Source organism: Vipera ursinii, assembly GCF_947247035.1.
Source record: "Vipera ursinii genome assembly, chromosome: 2".
NCBI lineage: Eukaryota > Metazoa > Chordata > Lepidosauria > Squamata > Viperidae > Vipera > Vipera ursinii.
This window is the reverse complement of record NC_139513.1, coordinates 65,910,973-65,929,982: the sequence shown is the minus strand read 5'-3', so window position 1 is coordinate 65,929,982 and position 19,010 is coordinate 65,910,973. Positions and strand designations below refer to the sequence as shown.

The 19,010-nt window shown below is 37.9% G+C and overlaps 2 protein-coding genes across 4 annotated transcripts in view; one reads left to right on the top strand and one right to left on the bottom strand.

Moving 5' to 3' along the window:
• The window catches only part of PBRM1 (polybromo 1), a gene marked incomplete at its 5' end in the record, with an annotated part of 70,333 nt that extends 68,747 nt beyond the window's left edge, over positions 1-1,586 (bottom strand). Inside the window, one exon of one of the 2 annotated variants that reach the window (XM_083352239.1) lies at positions 1,447-1,586. The remainder of the gene's footprint in view (positions 1-1,446) is intronic. The other variant, XM_083352240.1, reaches the window with a different exon arrangement.
• GNL3 (G protein nucleolar 3) lies at positions 1,551-19,004 on the top strand. 2 transcript variants are annotated; one of them, XM_083352247.1, is made up of 15 exons: positions 1,558-1,769; positions 3,422-3,480; positions 5,496-5,633; positions 5,987-6,082; positions 8,304-8,387; positions 9,197-9,332; positions 11,014-11,117; positions 12,051-12,192; positions 12,850-12,937; positions 13,597-13,765; positions 14,254-14,396; positions 15,888-16,024; positions 17,395-17,576; positions 18,107-18,188; positions 18,275-19,004. In XM_083352247.1, the coding sequence occupies exons 1-15, from the start codon at positions 1,757-1,759 to the stop codon at positions 18,337-18,339; spliced, it is 1,638 nt and encodes a 545-aa protein (XP_083208373.1). In that variant the 5' UTR covers positions 1,558-1,756; the 3' UTR covers positions 18,340-19,004. The 2 variants fall into 2 exon arrangements, with proteins under 2 accessions (XP_083208374.1, XP_083208373.1); XM_083352248.1 differs by lacking the exons at positions 18,107-18,188; positions 18,275-19,004 and adding an exon at positions 17,726-18,078 and having other exon boundaries at positions 1,551-1,769; positions 17,395-17,582.
• The last annotated feature ends 6 nt before the right edge of the window (positions 19,005-19,010 follow it).

Below are 19,010 nucleotides of genomic sequence, written 5' to 3'. Positions count from 1 at the left end.
AATAACCATTATTCTATTATTAAATGAAAACAGCCATTTAACTACATTTTTTGTCTTTTTGGACTAGATAATTTTAATAATTTGGAGTAGATAATTCTAACTTCCAAAAATATAAGACCTTCATTATACTGTAGATCTGAAAAAAGTTCTGTGCAACTTGAAAGCTTGTTAACCACATCAGCCAAATCTGTCTATTTGGATGTTATCAATATGCTAAAAGAACCCAAAAACCAATGGACTTCTTTTCTGACCAATGGCTTCCTTAGGTTTTTCAAAATTTATTTTAACAGGCAAGACAGTCTCAATAGAATGGCATATTTTCACTGCTAAGCAAAATGAGAAATATATAACTCCTTAAATATAGAAATAAATGAACTTTGGAAGTTTCAAAATATTGGCTACTAGGTGAATACCTAAACTATAAATTCCAGTACACTGCCAAGCTCTTCAGCATCTTTAAATAAAGGAAATATGAAATATTTAAAGGGAAGTCAATTTTACATTTGATGGTACACATCACTCTTTTTAGCTGTTATAATTTGCAGAATTCCTGTCCTTTTGTGCTTTGTGAAGTAACTGGCCGGGTTCATACAAGATGCTAAATTCAAATTAGTGTCATATTATGGTTTTACTACGTCAAATCAACAGATTACCTACCATATGCCAGCACAGTGTATGAATCCAACTTCAGAAACAGTACCTGTATTTCATATTGTTTTCATCAGAAAACCTAAAGCCATGCTTTCCAAGAAACTATCACTTGTATTTCAGAAGTAAGTTTTACTGTGGAAAAGTAGCCGAGAAGATGGTTTACGCCTCTATGTGGAGAAGTGGATGGGAGAGAGAGAGGATTCAGTCAAAAGAATTGATTACTTTTGACAAGTGCAGCGGGCTCTGCTCTGGACCTAAGGCGAAAACTTTAAATCATTTCTCTACCGGAGGCTTAGGATACCCTCCTGTTAACCGGTTGTGAAATGTTGGGGTTTCCCCACACCCCCCCACACCCCAATAACGTGCTGACAAGGGAAAAAGAAAACCCGGAAAACAGATAAATCACCCACAAATTCCTGGGAAGAACCCACCACCCACCAGAAACACGGGAAGATTCGCAGGGGGGATGTGTGTGTGTGAAGTCAGGGAGAGAGAAAAGAGGGTTAGTAGGTCAGAGGCAGTTCAGGGGGTGGCCGGGAGGGCCGGTCTCTTTCCCCTCGGGAGGGAAGGAGAGAAGGCCGGTCAGAAGCGGGCAGACCCGAAGAGGAGGCGAGCAGCCCCGAGTCCTCGGCAGGCGAGGCGAAGAGAGCGGGGCTACGGCAAAAAGAACCTCGCCCGGCGGCTCCGGAGCCACACAAAGGAGACTCGTCGCGGCCTCCTGTCTTCTTCCCTTCCCGCGAGCGCCGCTTTATTTGGCCAAGCCAAGCCAAGCCCGGCCCCTCACCCTGAACTTACCCAGCCAGCCCCGCTGCTGCTGCTGCTAATCCTCCGCCTCCTGCAGCCGCGGCCGCGCTCAGTCCCCGTCGCCGCCACTGCCCCCCGCGCCGTCGGCGTTGCCGCCACTGTTGCCGCTCAGTTCGCTCGCTCGCTCGCTCCCAGGCGATCCCGCCGCTGTCGCAAAGCTGGACTCAACCGCCAAGCGAGACTCGCCGAGCGACAGCCCGGCCACGGCGCTTTACGGCAGCCTCTCGGCGAGTTCTTGCTTCCACGTGGGTGGCCGAGAAGAAGAAGAAGAAGAAGAAGAGGAGAGTCGCGTCCGGCCGCCATGAAGCGACCGAGTAAGTAGTGCAGCAGCTATGGGAGGACAAACCGGCGTGGGCCGGTAGTGGGAGTCGAGCAGTTGGTTAATAACTCGCAACTGGAGAGACGCGGGGAAAGGAGCTCCGTATAAGGTGTCTTTCCTGGGCCTTTGCTTCGCCAGCCGTTCCGGCCAAAAGTGACCTAGATCGGGAGTGGCCGCTTGTTTCCACAAGGAACGAGTGTAGAGACGTGCTCTGGACAGGCACATTGTGATCCAGGCCTTCCTGATCTTCCCCAGATGCGTTACACTGCTCTTCCGTAGCCAGCAGAGAGCCACGAGGGCTGGAGATGGGAGAAGTCTGTGGGTAACGTGGCTTGCTATCTAAGGAGGTTTTCAGTCATCTTGCTTATGATTGTCCCAAAGATATATATTTATGGGTATGGGTAGATAGGTGCTTTCTTTTGAGAGCAGGCAACAATTTAATTTTTAATGTGGGCCAATGTGCTCGCGGTAAAAAAAATGACCAATGTTATCTCTTACAACTGGACTTTCTTGGGTTTTTTCCCCCTTGAAAACGTTTCACTTCTCATCCAAGAAATTTCTTCAATTTCAAAGTTGGATGAGAAACTAAACATGTTCAAGGGGAAAAAAAGAACAGGAAAGGCCAGTTGCCTTTTGAACAGCACTTTTTGGGATAATGTGGCTTGCCTGCATCGCCCTGAAAGCTGATGCAAAATTAAGTAGCAAGAAGCAAAGAACTCTAGAAATGCAGCCCTATTTGCACTTCTTATCTTGATTTTTCTAAGGGTTTTGTTGTTCTGTATGACTTCTAATATGACCTTGAGCTCTCAAATGGAGAGGAGTTAATTAAATCTATTTGTACTGGTGAATTCTGGTTGTTTAAAAAAATGGGAAAGTTTACAATCTTAAAATATATAATGAAGGGGAAAAATCATTGGGAAAAAGCCAAGGATATTGTATATTATGTCAGCCAACTATTTATTTGTTGTTACTTGTTACTTTAATGACCACAGACGATAAGCAATTGTGACTAATCCAAAAGACTTAAATTTTAAGCACTGTGAACTAAGAAAAGATTACATTACTAATCATATTGTGTGTTTTCGTGTAAACAGGATAAAATTCTAATATCACCTAAGTACAGCTAATCCTCAACTTACAACAGTTTGTTTAGTGACCATTCAAAGTTAAATAGCACTGAAAAAAGTGACTTGTGACTGTTTTTCACCGTTATGATCTTTGCAGCATCCCCATGGTCACATGATCAAAATTCAGATGCTTGGCAACTGGTTCATATTTTTGACGGTTGCAGTGTCCCACAGTCATGTGATCACCTTTTGCAACTTTCAGACAAGCAAAGTCAATGGGGAAGCCAGATTCACTTAACAACCAGGTAGTAACTTATCATCCACCGTGATTCACTTAACAACTGAGGCAAGAAAGATCTCAAAATGGAGCAAAACTCATTTAACAAATGTCTCACTTAACAGAAATTTTGGGTTCATTTGTGGTCGTTGAGGACTACTTGTAATTTAGGTGTATTCAGGCTTTTTCCTTCCTATTTATTAAATTCCATCTCTAGATTCATAGTTGTGAAAGAGTAGTGTGGCACATGTTTCATTTATCTGATATCTGGTGATAGAATTTAATGACATTTTTACCTTTCAGAGCTGAAAAAAGCTAGTAAGCGCATGACCTGCCACAAACGTTATAAAATACAGAAGAAGGTAAGTGTGTATTTTGCATTAATTCCTGTTTAAATAAGTATGGAGTTTGCTGTTCTCATTGTGTATCCCAGTTTTCTATCCTGGCTTACAATCAGAGAACAAATGTTCACATATAGAGAAGGTTCTCCCCATTTCTCAACTACCCAGCTAGGCTATATCAGCACTCTTGTGTTGGTGTTCTTTTTACAGATGTCATTTAAATTATTGGTCAAAACTCATACCCTTTTCCCCTGCCATTTCTGAATCCTGGATATCAGTTATCAGATCAGATGACAGTTGACAGCTCTCTATTTGCCATGACTCTTATTCCATAAATCTGCTGTTCCATAAGCTTGGAGATATAGGATCTTTGAAAAGGCTTCCCCCCACCCCAATCTTGCATCTTCCACCTCACCTGGCAGCTGATCCCCAGTTCGAGAGAGGTGAAAGGAAATGGGGATAATATGAAAGATTGTGGGGAGATTGATGGGAGAATGATTTGAATAAGCTACCACCGGATGGAGGAGGAATTTGTTAATAGCTTACGTCAGACAGCAGCTCAGCTCTGGTTTTAAAACTAGGAAGAAGGAATCCAAAATGCTCAAAAATACTCTGCCTCAATAACTCCATTTATTAATGGAATTGTTAATGTATGGACATTTCTTCCACATGCCAAGATTCCTGATTTTACTTCCAATTTTTTGCATTAAAATTAATAGGCTGCAATTATTGCCTCCCTTGCTGGTACTCTGATGTAAGGGGTTTGATAAGCGAGTCAGTTGCAGGAGCTGAGAGGTGGCCGGCTGAATTGTGTGATGCAGCGAGGAAAGCTCTCCTTTCCACTTCATCTTGTGGCCTTCCTCAGTAGCACTTGTCAGGTGGCAGGCTGTTTCTGAACACAGATTTAGTGCTATTTTGACACAAATTGTTTAGTGAAGCAGGAGAGTTGATTAACACAATCCTTTCCCTCATGGTTGTCACTTGTTGTTTGGGTTCCTTTGAACACAGTTATAGCCCTTAAGTGGAGGAGCACTAAACCTGTTTGGTGGCAGCTCAAAGAATAATCACTATGAAAGGTTTGTGCTCTGAAGTTGATAGTAGTTATTTTTGAAGATTCCTGTGGAGGGTCTTTAGGGGTGTGTGACATGTGGTCCAGGTGCTTCTCATTGTGGGTATGTGGTGAAAGATTTATTATTACTGCATTGATCAACCTTCCAATTGATGCTGTCTCAATTTCTGGCTTTAGTTCCTATAATTGGGAACTTTTGGAATAACATACCTAGGGGATATCAAAGAGAGTGAGGAAAATCTGGAATAGGTAGAAATGCATATTAGGTTACTTGAATCCATGTATGAGAAGTATGGAAAGAACATTCATGTTATAATTAACTCTTCAGTGGTATAATTCCATGATTTCCTTATCTAATTTTGTTATAACATTAAATAACATTGCAGAATTATTTTAAACCAGAAGTGCCATTTTTTTTGGTTCATGACACTCATAATATTCAAAAGATGTTGAGTATCACTGTGTTTCCCTCATAAACTTAAAGTATCCCACAGTGCCCCTATGAATTTGCTAAGATACCTTGGTACATAGTTTGGAATTGTAAAGTTTTAAACTAATGTTTTTAGAATTCATGATTAGGGACAAGCTAACTTTTATAGTTTACATCATATTCTTAATACATAGTTTAGAAAGGAATGAATAAGTAAAAAAAAATCAAAGTTCCAAAAATCAGAATAAAATTGTGTTTTGTATAGCGTCTGTAGTTGGCTCGAAATAGCAATATAAGGTACATTTAGATCCAAATTTGTGAGTCTTTCTTTTTTTTATTGCAAGATGTGCTCCTATACAATTGCCTGCCACATTTGTGTTCTGATAATTGCCCACCATGTTTAATAAAATGTGTCATTTACAATCTAAGAATATGTTGCATAGAAAATGTTGTAGTTTTATATGAAGAGGAAAGGGGAATGAAAAATCTCAGGTTTGAAAATCTGTAATAGTAAAAGTTGGCCACTGGTTTTTACAGGTACGAGAACACAATAAAAAACTACGAAAAGAAGCCAAGAAACATAAGCACAAGAAGCCAAAGAAAGATCCCGGAGTTCCCAATGCTGCTCCATTTAAAGAAGAGATTCTTCGGGAAGCTGAACATAGGAAACAACAGGTAAAACAGTTTAAACTTTGGCATGTAGGCATATAAAATTGGGCAATTAGCCATTTTTTAAATTGAAAACAACTAATATTTTCTGAGCACCTATCAGGTATTTAAAACCATTATTCCATGTTTGCTGGATTACAGGAAAAAATATGTGGTTTGCATATGTTCTTTATCTGCTAAAATAATTAAAGCATATGTATGCCACATGTCATACAGTGCATAATGTATAAAGTCCTGTACAGTGAAATACAATAACCAGATAAATATTAGAGGAATGGCCATTATTAGTTTTAAAGCAGGATCAGGAGAGTTATAATCGTAATAGTGTATAAGAACATATTTATTTTTTGTGCTAATAGCGTGAAGAATTGAAACAGAAGCAAAAACTTGCTCGTCAGAAGGAACTACAAAAGAAACGCAACCAACAAGCAAATAAAAAGGATGCAGGTGATGAGGTAAGAATTTTTAGGAAAGCACTACATTCAGATTTGCTGATCAGTTGAGAGGGATATTCCATTAATTTGAAAAAACGCATTTATTTTTTTCAGAATAATTATACCTTGAGCCTCTGCATTTGTACCTATGTAGCTAGTCATAAGGGACGCGGTGGCTCAGTGGGTTAGGATGCTGAGTTTGTCGATCAGAAGGTCGGTAGTTTGGCGGGTCAAATCCCGAGTGCCGTGTAGCAGAGTGAGCACCTGTTACTCGTCCCAGCTTCTGCCAACCTAGCAGTTCGAAAGCACATAAAAATGCAAGTAGAAAAATAGGGACCACTACGGTGGGAAGGTAACAGCGTTCCGTGCGCCTTTGGCATCTAGTCATGCTGGCCACATGACCACGGAGACGTCCTCGGACAAGCGCTGATTCTTCAGCTTTGAAATGGAGATGAGCACCGGCCCCTAGAGTTGGAAACGACTAGCACGCATGTGCGGAGGAACGTTAACCTTTACTTTAGCTAGTCATAGAGGTGGGTGAGCCGACCTGTGGCTGCTCTAGAGTGAAGTACAACAAAACCCAGTCCTCTTCCCCATGTTGTTTAGTATCTGTTTGAAAATGCTATGAGAGATCATGATTCAGTTTGGAGTACAGTACAGTGCACTGGTTCTATTCAAGTCTTGAACCAGAATCTGCAGGCTATAGGGATTAGATGAGGGAAACCAAGCTCAGATTAAACCTATCAAAATGGAGATGCTGGTTGTGTAAGCGTCCTGACTGTCTGGAAATATTGTGTCCCATGGTTGTTTTAATTATGGTGCCATTCCCCTGAAGGAACATATCTGACATTTGAGAATCCCCTTTGATTTTTTTGGTCAGAGGCTTTTGGTTAGCTTCAGATGATGCACATGTTACCACAGGAAGCCTTAGTGACACTAAATCATACCTTGATCAACACATGATAGAATTCCCACAGAGCCTTGGTGGAGCAGTGGGCTAATGCCTCCTTAAGTAACACCAGCTGCCTGCAATTAGTGCAGGTTCGAGTCCCACCAGGCTCAAGGTTGACTCAGCCTTCCATCCTTCCGAGGTAGGTAAAATGAGGACCCAGATTGTTGGGGGCAATAAGCTGACTTTGTAATAATGCCGCTTGGGGGGCGGCGCGAAAGCCCTAATAAGCAGGCATATACATAGAATGAAGGCTATTGCTAAGCACATTGATTTGTGCTTTAGATTGTAAGCCGCCCTGAGTCTTCGGAGAAGGGTGGGATACAAATGGGATTTTAAAAAAATAAATACATTCTACGTCAGGGGTGTCACGGCGAAACCGTGCCCACCCCATTGCCGGCAGTGGGAAAAAATGTTGCAGTATGTCGCAACATGTCACGTGATGTTGCGAGTTTGACACACCTCTACGTGGTGATGCCTTTACAGGCAGTGTGCTGTAACTGGTACAGAATATACCATAGTAACTAGACAGCTTTTATCAGGGGTGTCAAACTGCCGGCCCATGGGCCGGATGCGTCATGCGGAAGCTGCGCCCACCCCATTGCTGGCAATGGCAAAACCGTCCCGATACGTTGCGTGACATCGCATTAGGTCGCAAGTTTGACATGTCTGGCTTACATATATACTGAAGACCCATCATTGCAGAGTGGCCCCCTGTTCTGCACTTGCTGCACTGATTGCCAATAGATTTTGGAACCTAATGCAAAATACTGGTTATTACAAATAAAATTTTATTCTATATTTATTTGATTATGTCAGGGATTTGCTCACTATGATCTTTTGAATATCTAGGTTAGATCTACTTAAGTTTCTACCCCCATGGAAAGTAACGGCGAAAGGAATAGGCCAAAAGGCAGGTCATCTCTAATACCCCCCCCCCCCATGTAGTCAAACACTGCTCCCCAGAGATGCTTGGTCCCTTCCCTTTGCTGTTTCAGAAGGCACTGAAAGCCATTCTATTTCAGCAGAGCTTTGGCCCCTAATGAGGAATTATGGATAACCAGTTAGTTTTATATTTTAGGGTGTTTTTCAATGGGTTAAAAAGTATTTTAGTTGGACTGGTAGTACTGGTATATCATGTTTTGCACACTGCAGAGTCTCTGGACTAGGAGGGCATATAAATGCTGTAAATTAAAGAAAGAATGTTTTATCATTGCTCCCCACTATTATAAGTGATATTAGTTTCCTAAGTTCTAAATTTTTCCTCTGATTTTCCCCCCCATTTATTTATAGAAATCAACTACAAAGCAAAAAATGAAATCTAACCAGCAGGTCCAAAAAAATTCAAAGAAATCATTTTGTGGGGAGTTAAAAAAGGTGAGAATGTTTTCCAGATAAAATAAATGTTATATATTTCTTTAATTTTAAAAGAACTATAGCTTGACAGCTTAAAATAGCCACAAAAATCAGTTCTGTTCTTTGAGAAAAGACATTTAATAAAGATCTTCAGTGTCCTAAAATGCTGGTTACATGTTTCTTTTTTTAATAATATCTAGTAGTTGCTTTATAAATTCGTGAAATCATAAATTATACTTTTTGCCTGAGTAATAATTTGAACTATTCAGTATTGCATCCAGTATGATCTCTTGCTGATGATTGGCAAAATATTGTCCTCTTTGCTTCATCTTTGTGTCCTCCTTTCCTCAGTCCTAGAGCAGATGGAGGATTTAGGGAGGGAAGGAGAGCACAAGGGGAATTCCCCAACCTGAGTAGAAGACCATTTTTTTTCCTACATGCTGCTTTTCAGTATATTCAAAGACAAAAAAAATTACAGTGGTAAAAATATTTTAGATATATTCCAAACCATTTTATCTCCATTTTATTAAGTTTTGAACATGTACATATTTTATTTGTATTTATATCCTACTTTTTATAAAGATATTTGCAGTTACCTTTATATAATATATATTTAAATGTTCCCAACCATTTTTAGCATAGTTTCTACCTAAGAAATATGATTCTGAAAACTGGATCCTCAGAGAAGGTTGTATTCAATTTGTTGGAGAAGTGTTTTAAGTCCATTTGAATTGCTCTTAAATTAGCTTGATACCAAAATAATACTGGGAAGCTTTCAAGTGTAAATTAATCTTATGGTCTCAAACACTATATTGTTCTTTATTACTTAGGTAATTGAGGCTTCAGATGTCATACTTGAAATCTTGGATGCTAGAGATCCTCTAGGCTGCAGATGTCCACAGGTTGAACAACTTATTGCTCAGTCTGATGGAAGAAAAAAAATAATTTTGGTTTTAAATAAAATTGGTAAGTAAAATGAGTAACGTTTTTACATAAACTTTTCAGCTCTATTCATATGCTAATGAAGTCCAGTGATTTGAAGATCTATTGCGTGAAATTTAGAAATGAAGATAATAGACCTGCCCATTTTTCTTAAATGCTGATAGAGGCAGCCTTGTAATTAAGCTTTAGATTTTGACTGCGCTGTTGATTACATTATCATTTAAATAATTCTTCAGTAGGATGTGAGCTATGAGGAGGCTATAAAACATGCTGACCTGCATCTGGAGACTGTCAGATCCAACTCTGAGCTCACTTTTCTTGCTAACGAGCCATAGCTGATTCTAGTAATTCTCATCCTGTATGTTTAGAAACACCTAGATTGCACCGACATAATGAATTGATCTTGTGAAAAGGCATTTTGCCTTCTAAGCTGCTGGCAGGCACACAGGCCATTATTCCCACTTAGTGCGGTCCTGTGTTGCAAGAAACTGAAATAAAGCTGATTATGGAAATGCTTTTGTTAAAGTTTTGATTTAACTGTGCTTCATTCTCTTCTGCTGAATTTAAGCTTCAAATTTGTATTTATCTGCCTGGGTATATATGTCAAGCTTAGAATACATCTAGTTTGCTGAAGAATTTAGAATTGCCTCTGGAATTATATATCGTTGTGAATATCTTCTGGAGCATGGTACTTTCCTTAACTACTAAAGTTGCAATGTTGCTCATAATAAAGATTATCTTTATGTCACGGGTGTCAAACTGCCAGCCCGCGGGCCGGTTGCATCATCCGGAAGCTGTGCCCGTATCATTTCCGGCAATGGCAAAACCGTCCCAATATGTTTTGCGACGTCATGTGACGTCACGAGTTTGACATGTCTGTTATGTTATTACAAGCAGTTGTGTGTGAAATGGCAACTATTTTGGCTGCTGGGAGTAATTTTTGTCTCTTCATATCTTTCAATCTGTTGATTGTCCAATAAAATTAATGATTTAATAGGCTTTAGTGACTATAGTTAACCATTTTTAATAGGTTCATGCTGGGCAACTTCATGAGGTAAATAATATTTCTCTAATACCATTGAGAAACATGGCTAAATCTAAATCCAATGAAATAGAATCTTATCATTGCACCAGTCAGTTTAATTTAAACAGTTTGTTAGGAGTTGTGGATAATGGGACTCAATGTGAAAGGAACAAAAATAATGGGATTCACAAGTGTTTTATTTATTTCTATTTTAAAATTGTATTAGAATAGGACACGGAATATTAATTCATCTTTCTTAGTACAAGTAGGCAGAAGTGCTCTTTATATGGTATACATCTAATAATCTTCCAAGACTTTAGAGAACAACAGATTACAGACAACTGCAAATAGTTTTCAATATTCAGTGAGTAGCTCACAAATGGTGATGCCAATAACAATCATAACTCAGTGGCTTTCTAGATGTAAACCTGAAAAGGCATGAGGAATTTGGTAGCAACTTTTCTGATTAACAAATTTTATTAAAAGGCAAGATGGGTTTTTTATGAGCTGCAACTCACTTCATCAGATGCCTTTGTTAGTTGGGAAATAGGCTACCAGGTTCCTTCTGATTTTTTTCTCCGTAGACTACTAACACAACTCTCTTATACAATGTTTGGAAAGCATGGCTTGTCACACAACAGAATATTTTTACAGCAAGCTTCTGCATATTTTTTCTCCTAGATCTGATACCAAAAGAAAACTTAGAGAATTGGTTAAGTTATTTAAATAAAGACCTTCCAACTATTGCTTTTAAATCTGCAATGCAGATAAAAGACAGAACTGTGGTAAGAATATGTTTTCCTGTTTTCTGTAATACTACCCAATCTGTTTTTATAATAATATATGAAAACTATTACTAAAAGAGTAAAGATATGAAATCTTTTCCTCCTGTTCAATAAAATGATTAAATTAGCATTCCTGAAGATACAGCAATCATTAATTTCTGTAAAGGGGAGCATGTTTAGACTATAGTACCACTATCATATATCTTTTTAGAGAATCATTGAAACAGGCCATTTAAACTACTCAATCCAACCCCCTTTCCCTACAGGAACGCAAATCAAAGTATTTCCATCACAATTGGAAAATTGATTATATTATGATAGTACAATTATTGTTAGGTAGAAAAAAGTGTATTTTCATTTGAAATAAGCAAGGGTGCTAATATTACCAGACAGAGTAGTATTTGTGCTTCCTCAGTTGTATTGTTTCTTTCTTAATAGCTAAAATTCTTTGACCAGAAAACTCTGTTATGATCATCTAATGGTAAAAAACATTTCTGTTTTCCATCTGTGAATAAATGATGAGTGCAGTGAAATCTACTACACTATACAGAATGTATGTAAAAAATAAACCTGGAGGCTTGAATGAAATTAGGGACAAGAAGGATTGGGTGTCATATAAAATAGTCATAAGGTTCTTAACTTTCCCTATTTTATCCTACAACAATTGAAGGAATTGTGATAAATCCCACTACAGATGGAATGTTCTGCTTTTTGTTTAGACAAAAATTCATCAGTTAATCTCTTCTTTTAACTGGTTTTGTGGATTTATTATAATTGATTCTTTGATTTAAATTCTTCTTTTAGTAAAAAGCTGTTTTTATCTTGTCAGGCTTTTTGTCACATGGCTGTATTTTGTAGTCCATTGTAGTTGAAATATATTTCTCTGTGCAATAGTTATTCTGTTGGCACTGAAATCTTAATTTAAATTTACAGCAAGAGAGAAGAAAGACAAAAAAGAATAGTGCATATCTAGAATTATCAAGAGCAGGTAAATGCTTTGGAAGCCAATGCCTCCTGAAACTTCTTCAAGGATATTGCATGACTAAAGATGAAGGAATACAGGTTGGGGTGATAGGTATGTTTGCCTTGTCCTTAAGGAGTTCTATGAATTATAGTACACACTTGTATATAGTAAGAACTGCTATGGAAATTGATGCTTGAAAATATGCATAAAATATTATAATTGGTCATGTTATACTTTTATGCTCAGAATGGCTGCTTATTTATAATACTGGAGTGAGAAATGAGGATATGTCCTATGGTCTTAGTGTCATGGTGAAGACTTCAGATCCAACTCTGATCTTGCTCTATAGGCAGCTTTAAAAAGTGAAAACCTAATTGGCTTCAGTTATAATAACCAAGTGTAACTTTCAAAGAATGCAAAGTTGTCCAAAATCAGAAGATGGAAATGTACTGCATTTTATTCTTCCACCCAGACCCTGTTGTATTTCAAACCTAAATGGAACAGTCAAATGAGAGGAAGAGGAGATTGAAATAGGAATCCAAATTTCTCTGAATAAATATTTTTTTTCTGGAATATCAGATTGAAAACAGCATTCCTAGAATATAAAGTAATTTGAAGATGCTATATTTACTGTTACTATATTTACTGTTACTATATGTTGTGGAACTAGAAATAGAATCTTACTTATCTGAATCTGATCTTCAAAATAATTCACTTCATGTTATGTCTTACCAAAGTTTTTTTGTTTTGTTTTATGATGGGCTTTAGGTTTTCCAAACGTGGGGAAAAGCAGCATAATCAATAGTCTGAAAGAGGTACGCGCCTGCAACGTGGGACCGGAGAGAGGCCTAACAAAGTTAGTTCGCTTTAATAAAGCAGTGCTGTAGCAGAGCACACATTTGGTTGGTCTTTCTGGGGTCCCTCAAGCAACAGTCCCTCAGTTCTTCTCCCACAATCTTTCCTATTGAATCCTGTCCTATAATCCTTGGGAGCCTGCCCAGTGTCTGCCACCACCCACTTTTTACAGAGAAAAATTCTTTCTGCATCTTTGTCAGGAGGAAAAGTATGGAAAAAACCCTTGTTTTTCTTAACTTATCTGTAATTTATAGAGTGGCCAGAAGATGCAGCTGTTATACATAGAATTATGTGAATCAATTCATAATAAAAATTAATCCTAATTTAAATTTAGCTAGATAGCTATTTCCTTCAGTAGCTTCTTTCAAAGTTTCTCCCATCCTTCTGTGGTGATGATGATGATAACTTTATTGTCACTTTGAATGTACACCAATTGGCATACATCAAAATGAAATTTCGTTGCATACAGCTCTCAAAGGGTCACCACCTCCGATATATACTCCTTGTTCGGGGCCCGCTCAAATTTCACATTGTCCATTTTAGTCTCTAGGGAGTGAACAATGGATGACTACATTCTATTATTCTGCCATTTGTTTCCTCATAGTTTGGTTTGTGCGTGCACCTGATTCATCCCAACCATTATGTGTCTGTTCTGTTAAGGTCCGTACAAGCAGTGCACATTGACAAACGTATCAAGATGTTGGATAGTCCCTGTATAATTGCAGCACCTTCATGCTCTGCTCTAGCTTTAGCACTGAGAAGTATCACAAATGCTGAAAACCTACTTGATTCAGTAGATGCTGTTCTGAAGCACTGTAGGAAACAGCAGGTAAAAATACTGTACAGTTTCACCATTTGATTGTAGCCATTTTATGAGCTTTTGATTAAACCTCATTTTCTATAATTCAGTGTAGGATTTGACCAATGCAACTAGATGACAATGTATTCATTAATGAAATTTTACTGTTGAAAAAACTTTCATTATTGTGTTGATTATATCTACAAGAAAATATTTATGTTCTATTTATACAGTAGAGAATATAATTGTGCTCAATGTGCCACCATTTAGGCAAGTGAGAAATGAGGATATTTGCTATGTCATACTGTTTTGATGACATCAGATCCAACTCTGATCTTGCTGTACCCTTAAATGGTGTTTTTGATCAGCTTTATTTTTTCCCACATCAGAAAAGTAGCGACTTATATAAATGAATTGGAAGAGAAGCAGGCAACTGGCTGTGATCGGTTGGAAATTATGTAGGAATTTCTTCATACAGGAGAAAACTCTGAGAATACAATATAATTCTATTATTCTAGATCATGTTACACTATAATATCCCGGACTACAGGAATTCTCTGGAATTTTTAACTTTGCTCGCTCAAAAGAGAGGAATGTTGAAAAAAGGTGGTCTTCCTGATACAGAAGGTGTGGCTAAATTACTCCTATGTGATTGGACAGGGTAAATATGTGGTCATTTAATACAATAAAATAAATTATTTTGCTACAACGGTGAGATGTTTTTTATTTATATAAGATGTGTGCTTGGAAAACCAAACAGTAAATTTGCCATGTGTTGGTTTGAAATCTAAGACTGTTGTTCCTTCTAGTACCATAAAACATGCTATAACCATGTAAAATTTCAGAGGAAGGGAAGAATCTCCTTTGTATATTTATTAAATTGAGTCAGGAAATTTACCATGAAAAATGTATATTACTGAATCTTAAATACTCAGACATAAATAAGACTACTTACACTTTTAAGTATATTTTGCATGCCATGCTGATATAAAAATAGTATTACAACAAACTTGTCTGAAACATTTCTTTTTGCAAAGCATGAAGACCATGGCAGAATGGAGGGCAGTCAAAAGGGCAGAGATGGGAGGGGAGAAGTAGGCAAGTGGAGGGAGTGGATAGGTGCCAAGAATCTGGTTTTTTGAGCTTGTGACTGAAAGGGCACTGCAAAAACCTAACTTCAGTGACTTGACGTAAGTATCATTTGTTGAGCACTATTGTAACTTTGATTGCTGAACAGAGGGTCATTAAGCAAGAATTACCTGTATACCTATTGCAATTAATCAAGTGCCAATGCTTAATTGGAACTTGCACAGTGAATACCAAAGAATGAGAAGAACACTAAGGTAGACACCAAAATAGTAATAAATCTTGAAAAGAGTTTATTAGGAAATTGTTCCTGAATGTACAGCATCAGAAGGGTACAATTCCAAATATCCAGATGACCCAAATGGTGGGATTCCAGAACTCTACTGATGAGGAAGTTGGCTAAAGGGGCAAATCTTAAGCCATTTTTCCCCACTCTTTTGTCCTTTGGAATGTTTATGTCTGTGCTGAGATAATTAGCAAAAGGAAGTTAATATATGTATTTATATTCATTGGAGCGCAAGGGATTACAAAAAAGTAAAAGGTACACACAGTGGGGAAAGGTACACACAGTGGAAAGTAATGCCTAGTGCAGCTCAGGGTGACAAAAGCTTTCAGTGTGAAATTGATTAGGATTTTGTCATTATCAGGCAACTGCCAGCAGAGGATTCTAATCAATTGATTAAGATCACTTGTTAACTTCCAGTTAGCACTTTTTAGGGAAGTGCTATGCTGCAGAGAAAAACAGCTGAGGCAGAAGTAGCTTGTTTAAGCAACCTCTCTGCCCTGCACTGGACAAGATGATACCATACTGGCTATAATGCTGAACATGTGACTTGAGACAGGGACACTGTAATGGTCATAAGTACACAGGTTGGCCACTTAGTTATTGTTTCAGCACCATCATAATTGCAAAGGATCACTATCTGAGTCAGTTGCTAAACAAGGACTACCTTATATGTATGTACATGCAGAAAGCAAGTTTTAAGAGCTTCAGTTATTTCATCTAAGGGATTTTTTATATTTCTATTAAAGGGTGAAAATCTCTCTTAAATATCCTTTTTTACAGTGCCAGAGTTTGTTACTATTCTCGACCTCCTGAACCATGGACTCTGTCTCCACACCTTTCCAGGGAAGGAGTAGCAACAGTGCAGGAGGGTTTTAATTTTCAGGAACTGGAAGAAGATAACAAAAACACGATAAAAGGTAAGATTAGTCTAACCCAGGGGTCGGCAACCTCGGCTCTTTTATGACTCGTGGACTTCCAGAATTCCTGAGCCAGCAGAGCTGGCTCAGGAATTCTGGGAGTTGAAGTCCACGAGTCATAAAAGAGCCGAGGTTGCCGACCCCTGGTCTAACCTAACCTTCTCTCATCATTCATATATATATATGAACAAAATCCAGTGACCTAGCATAAATTACTGGAAATCAAGCTGGTTTACATATTACAGAATAGACTTTTCCAGAGGCTATATTTGAATTCCATGAAAAAAATAAATTGGTTGCTATGTAGGGTGTGTTTCACATTTTAGGGAAAACAAAGTTTAATACCTTAAAGATACCAGCATATCCCTCAACTTCATCCTCAAATTACAATTAGCTTACATAGGAATGTTAACTCTTTTCTCCATCTATTGCTTTGTCCTACATAAAATTATTTCCATATACTAGAAATAATTAAACTTGTTTAAATTTAATTAAATACTCTTTTGCTTGAAATAGCTTATCCCAACTCTGATTGAGCTTTACTTAAAAATGCAAATTTATAGTGCTAGTTGTCTCAAACATTACAGTTCATCAGGAGTTATAAATAATTTTGGTTCATGGTGCTTGGATGCGGCGGAGGGGAAGGTATAACTTTTCCTGGTTTCAATTATTCAAGTCTCTTGTATGCAGTTGGCAGTTGGTGGAATACCTGTTGTGGAAGGGTGTTTCTAATTGCCTTTTCTGGTTTCTTTTCATATTACTTAGGACAGCAAACCTATTCATCTAGAACAGTCATGTCAAACTCGTGACATCGCGATGTATCGCGACTTTTCCCCCATTGCCGGCAATGGGGAGGGCGCGATTTCGGGATGACGTGCCTGGCCCGCGGGCCGGCAGTTTGACATGCCTGGTCTAGAAATACATACTTGGCATTATGTTTTATATAAGGTCTGTTTATAATATTAGTGCAGTGTTAAATCTGACAAAGTTTTAAGAAATTTTGGAGTTGTAATGGAGCTGGGTGGCTTTAGAAATGCGATAAATATATTTGATAAACCATTAGGAATATTCATAGCAAAAAAAGACATATAGTCGTAAGTTGCCTTGGGGAAGTTCGTAACTTTGAACAGTTGCTAAGCGATAGGCTATAAATTAAGGACTACGTGCAGCTAATGTTCCTCCATTTATTTTTTTTCCCCTTCAATAAAAAAATAGCAAATAGTCTTGCTAATTAGTAGTTTTGGCAACAAACTCATAATCTTAAAAGCATTGCAGCAGAATTCACTTCCATGGCAGTTTATCTTTTGGCAAAATGCCTGAGCAAGTACTGTTTGTTCAGTCAGTCTCTTAAGGGAATATTTCTTTTTTAGCTAACAAATACCCTAACCAGGCAAGCACTATTGTCTTCCAATCTCCTGGCTTCACGGATGGCATCATGGAAGATAATGAACTGCCAGAGGAAGCCCTGGAATCAGAGAATGCAGAAGATAATGATGAAGAATTAACTGAAGAAATTGAGGATGATGAAAGTGACCTTGATGATGTGGAAGAGGTAACGGTTGAACTTTTAAGACATGGATCTTCAAACTTGGCCCTTTTATGACTTGTGGACTTCAACTCCCATAATTCCTCAGCCAGTGTGCCTGGCTGAAGAATTCTGGGAGTTGAAGTCCACAAGTCATAAAAGGGCCAAGTTTGAAGACACCTGTTTTAAGATATTTAGGATGATGTCCAGTGAGGTCTTTCCCTGGCTGAATTATTTCTCCTGTGAATGAACCAGGAGGAATACATTTTGAACAGTGTGCATGGAAAGAGAAAGAAGTCATGTTACACAGGCAAAACCTCATCCAAGTGACATGGGATTTCATTTATAATATTAAGCAATTTCAAAATAAGGTTTGTGGGTTCATCACTCAGATCATAAAGGATGGACGTTTAGATATTTGAAACCCTGTTAATACAATAGATTTTAGTTTCTTTAAAATGGAGAATATAACCAGTATGTAGGAATGTATATGCACTGCATCTGATTTTCCTATATTACTAATGTTAATATAGCAATTATTGATCGTCTTGTTTCAGGAAAGTGGTGGATTAATGAGTAGTCAAACCCTCTCTGAAGAACTGAAAGCAAAGAATGCCAATTTGGACAAGTTATCTATAGGTATATATTAAACCTACAAATTTCACAGGAGTGAATATTTAAATAGAAAAAGCCAAAATATTCTGAACTTATTTTCTTTTCTTCAGATGATAAAGAACTCAAAACCAGTGACCTGGATGATGCCTATGACTTCAATACTGATTACATGTGAAGAAAATATTACAAAATTCCAAGTATTTTTCACATTCTGGAATGCATTCCTAATCTGCTATCCTACGGTTTTTTTGCAGCTACCAAACATCAGATTCTTGTAAATATATTGGAAACAGCAGCTGATAAGGAAAGATATTTTCTCATGTAGTAAACTTTGTTCAGTAAATGCTTTGATCACATGTACTATAACTGTAATGTACTATAAGTAAAACCAATGTTTTATAAAAGCAGAATGAAGCAATAATTTAGACTGTAACCTGTGCAGGGCTTCTTGTGTTTTAAATAGAGCAAGTATGGATAACAGGTCTTTCTGCTTTCCAAACTGGGAAAAAAACTGAACTGGTGGAATGAAAATCATTTTTCTTGGGTTCCCCCCCCCCCTCTCTACAGTTGTATGCATACCACTAAGATAAAGGTTGCAGCCTATAAAAGGATAAAGGAATAGGGTGAAGACTGCTTCTTCTTTTTTTGAATTATGCACTTTTCGGAATCCTGTAGCCTTCGTTCCATCTTAATAAGACATAATTACGTTTGTATATAGGAACACATAATGCAGTTTTGAGGAAAATACACGTGTAATTAGAAAATATAAAGTGTGCATATATTTGTGATGCCTCTTCCTGTTCAATATGTAAGCAGTGCAGCCACAGACATGAGTAGATTTACAAG

Bases quoted from the DNA above. Each gene is read 5' to 3' on its own strand.
- GNL3 (XM_083352247.1), top strand. The intron at 16,025-17,394 runs GTAAGATTAGTC...TTTCTTTTTTAG, and splicing joins TAACAAAAACACGATAAAAG to CTAACAAATACCCTAACCAG. The intron at 17,577-18,106 runs GTAACGGTTGAA...GTCTTGTTTCAG, and splicing joins ACCTTGATGATGTGGAAGAG to GAAAGTGGTGGATTAATGAG.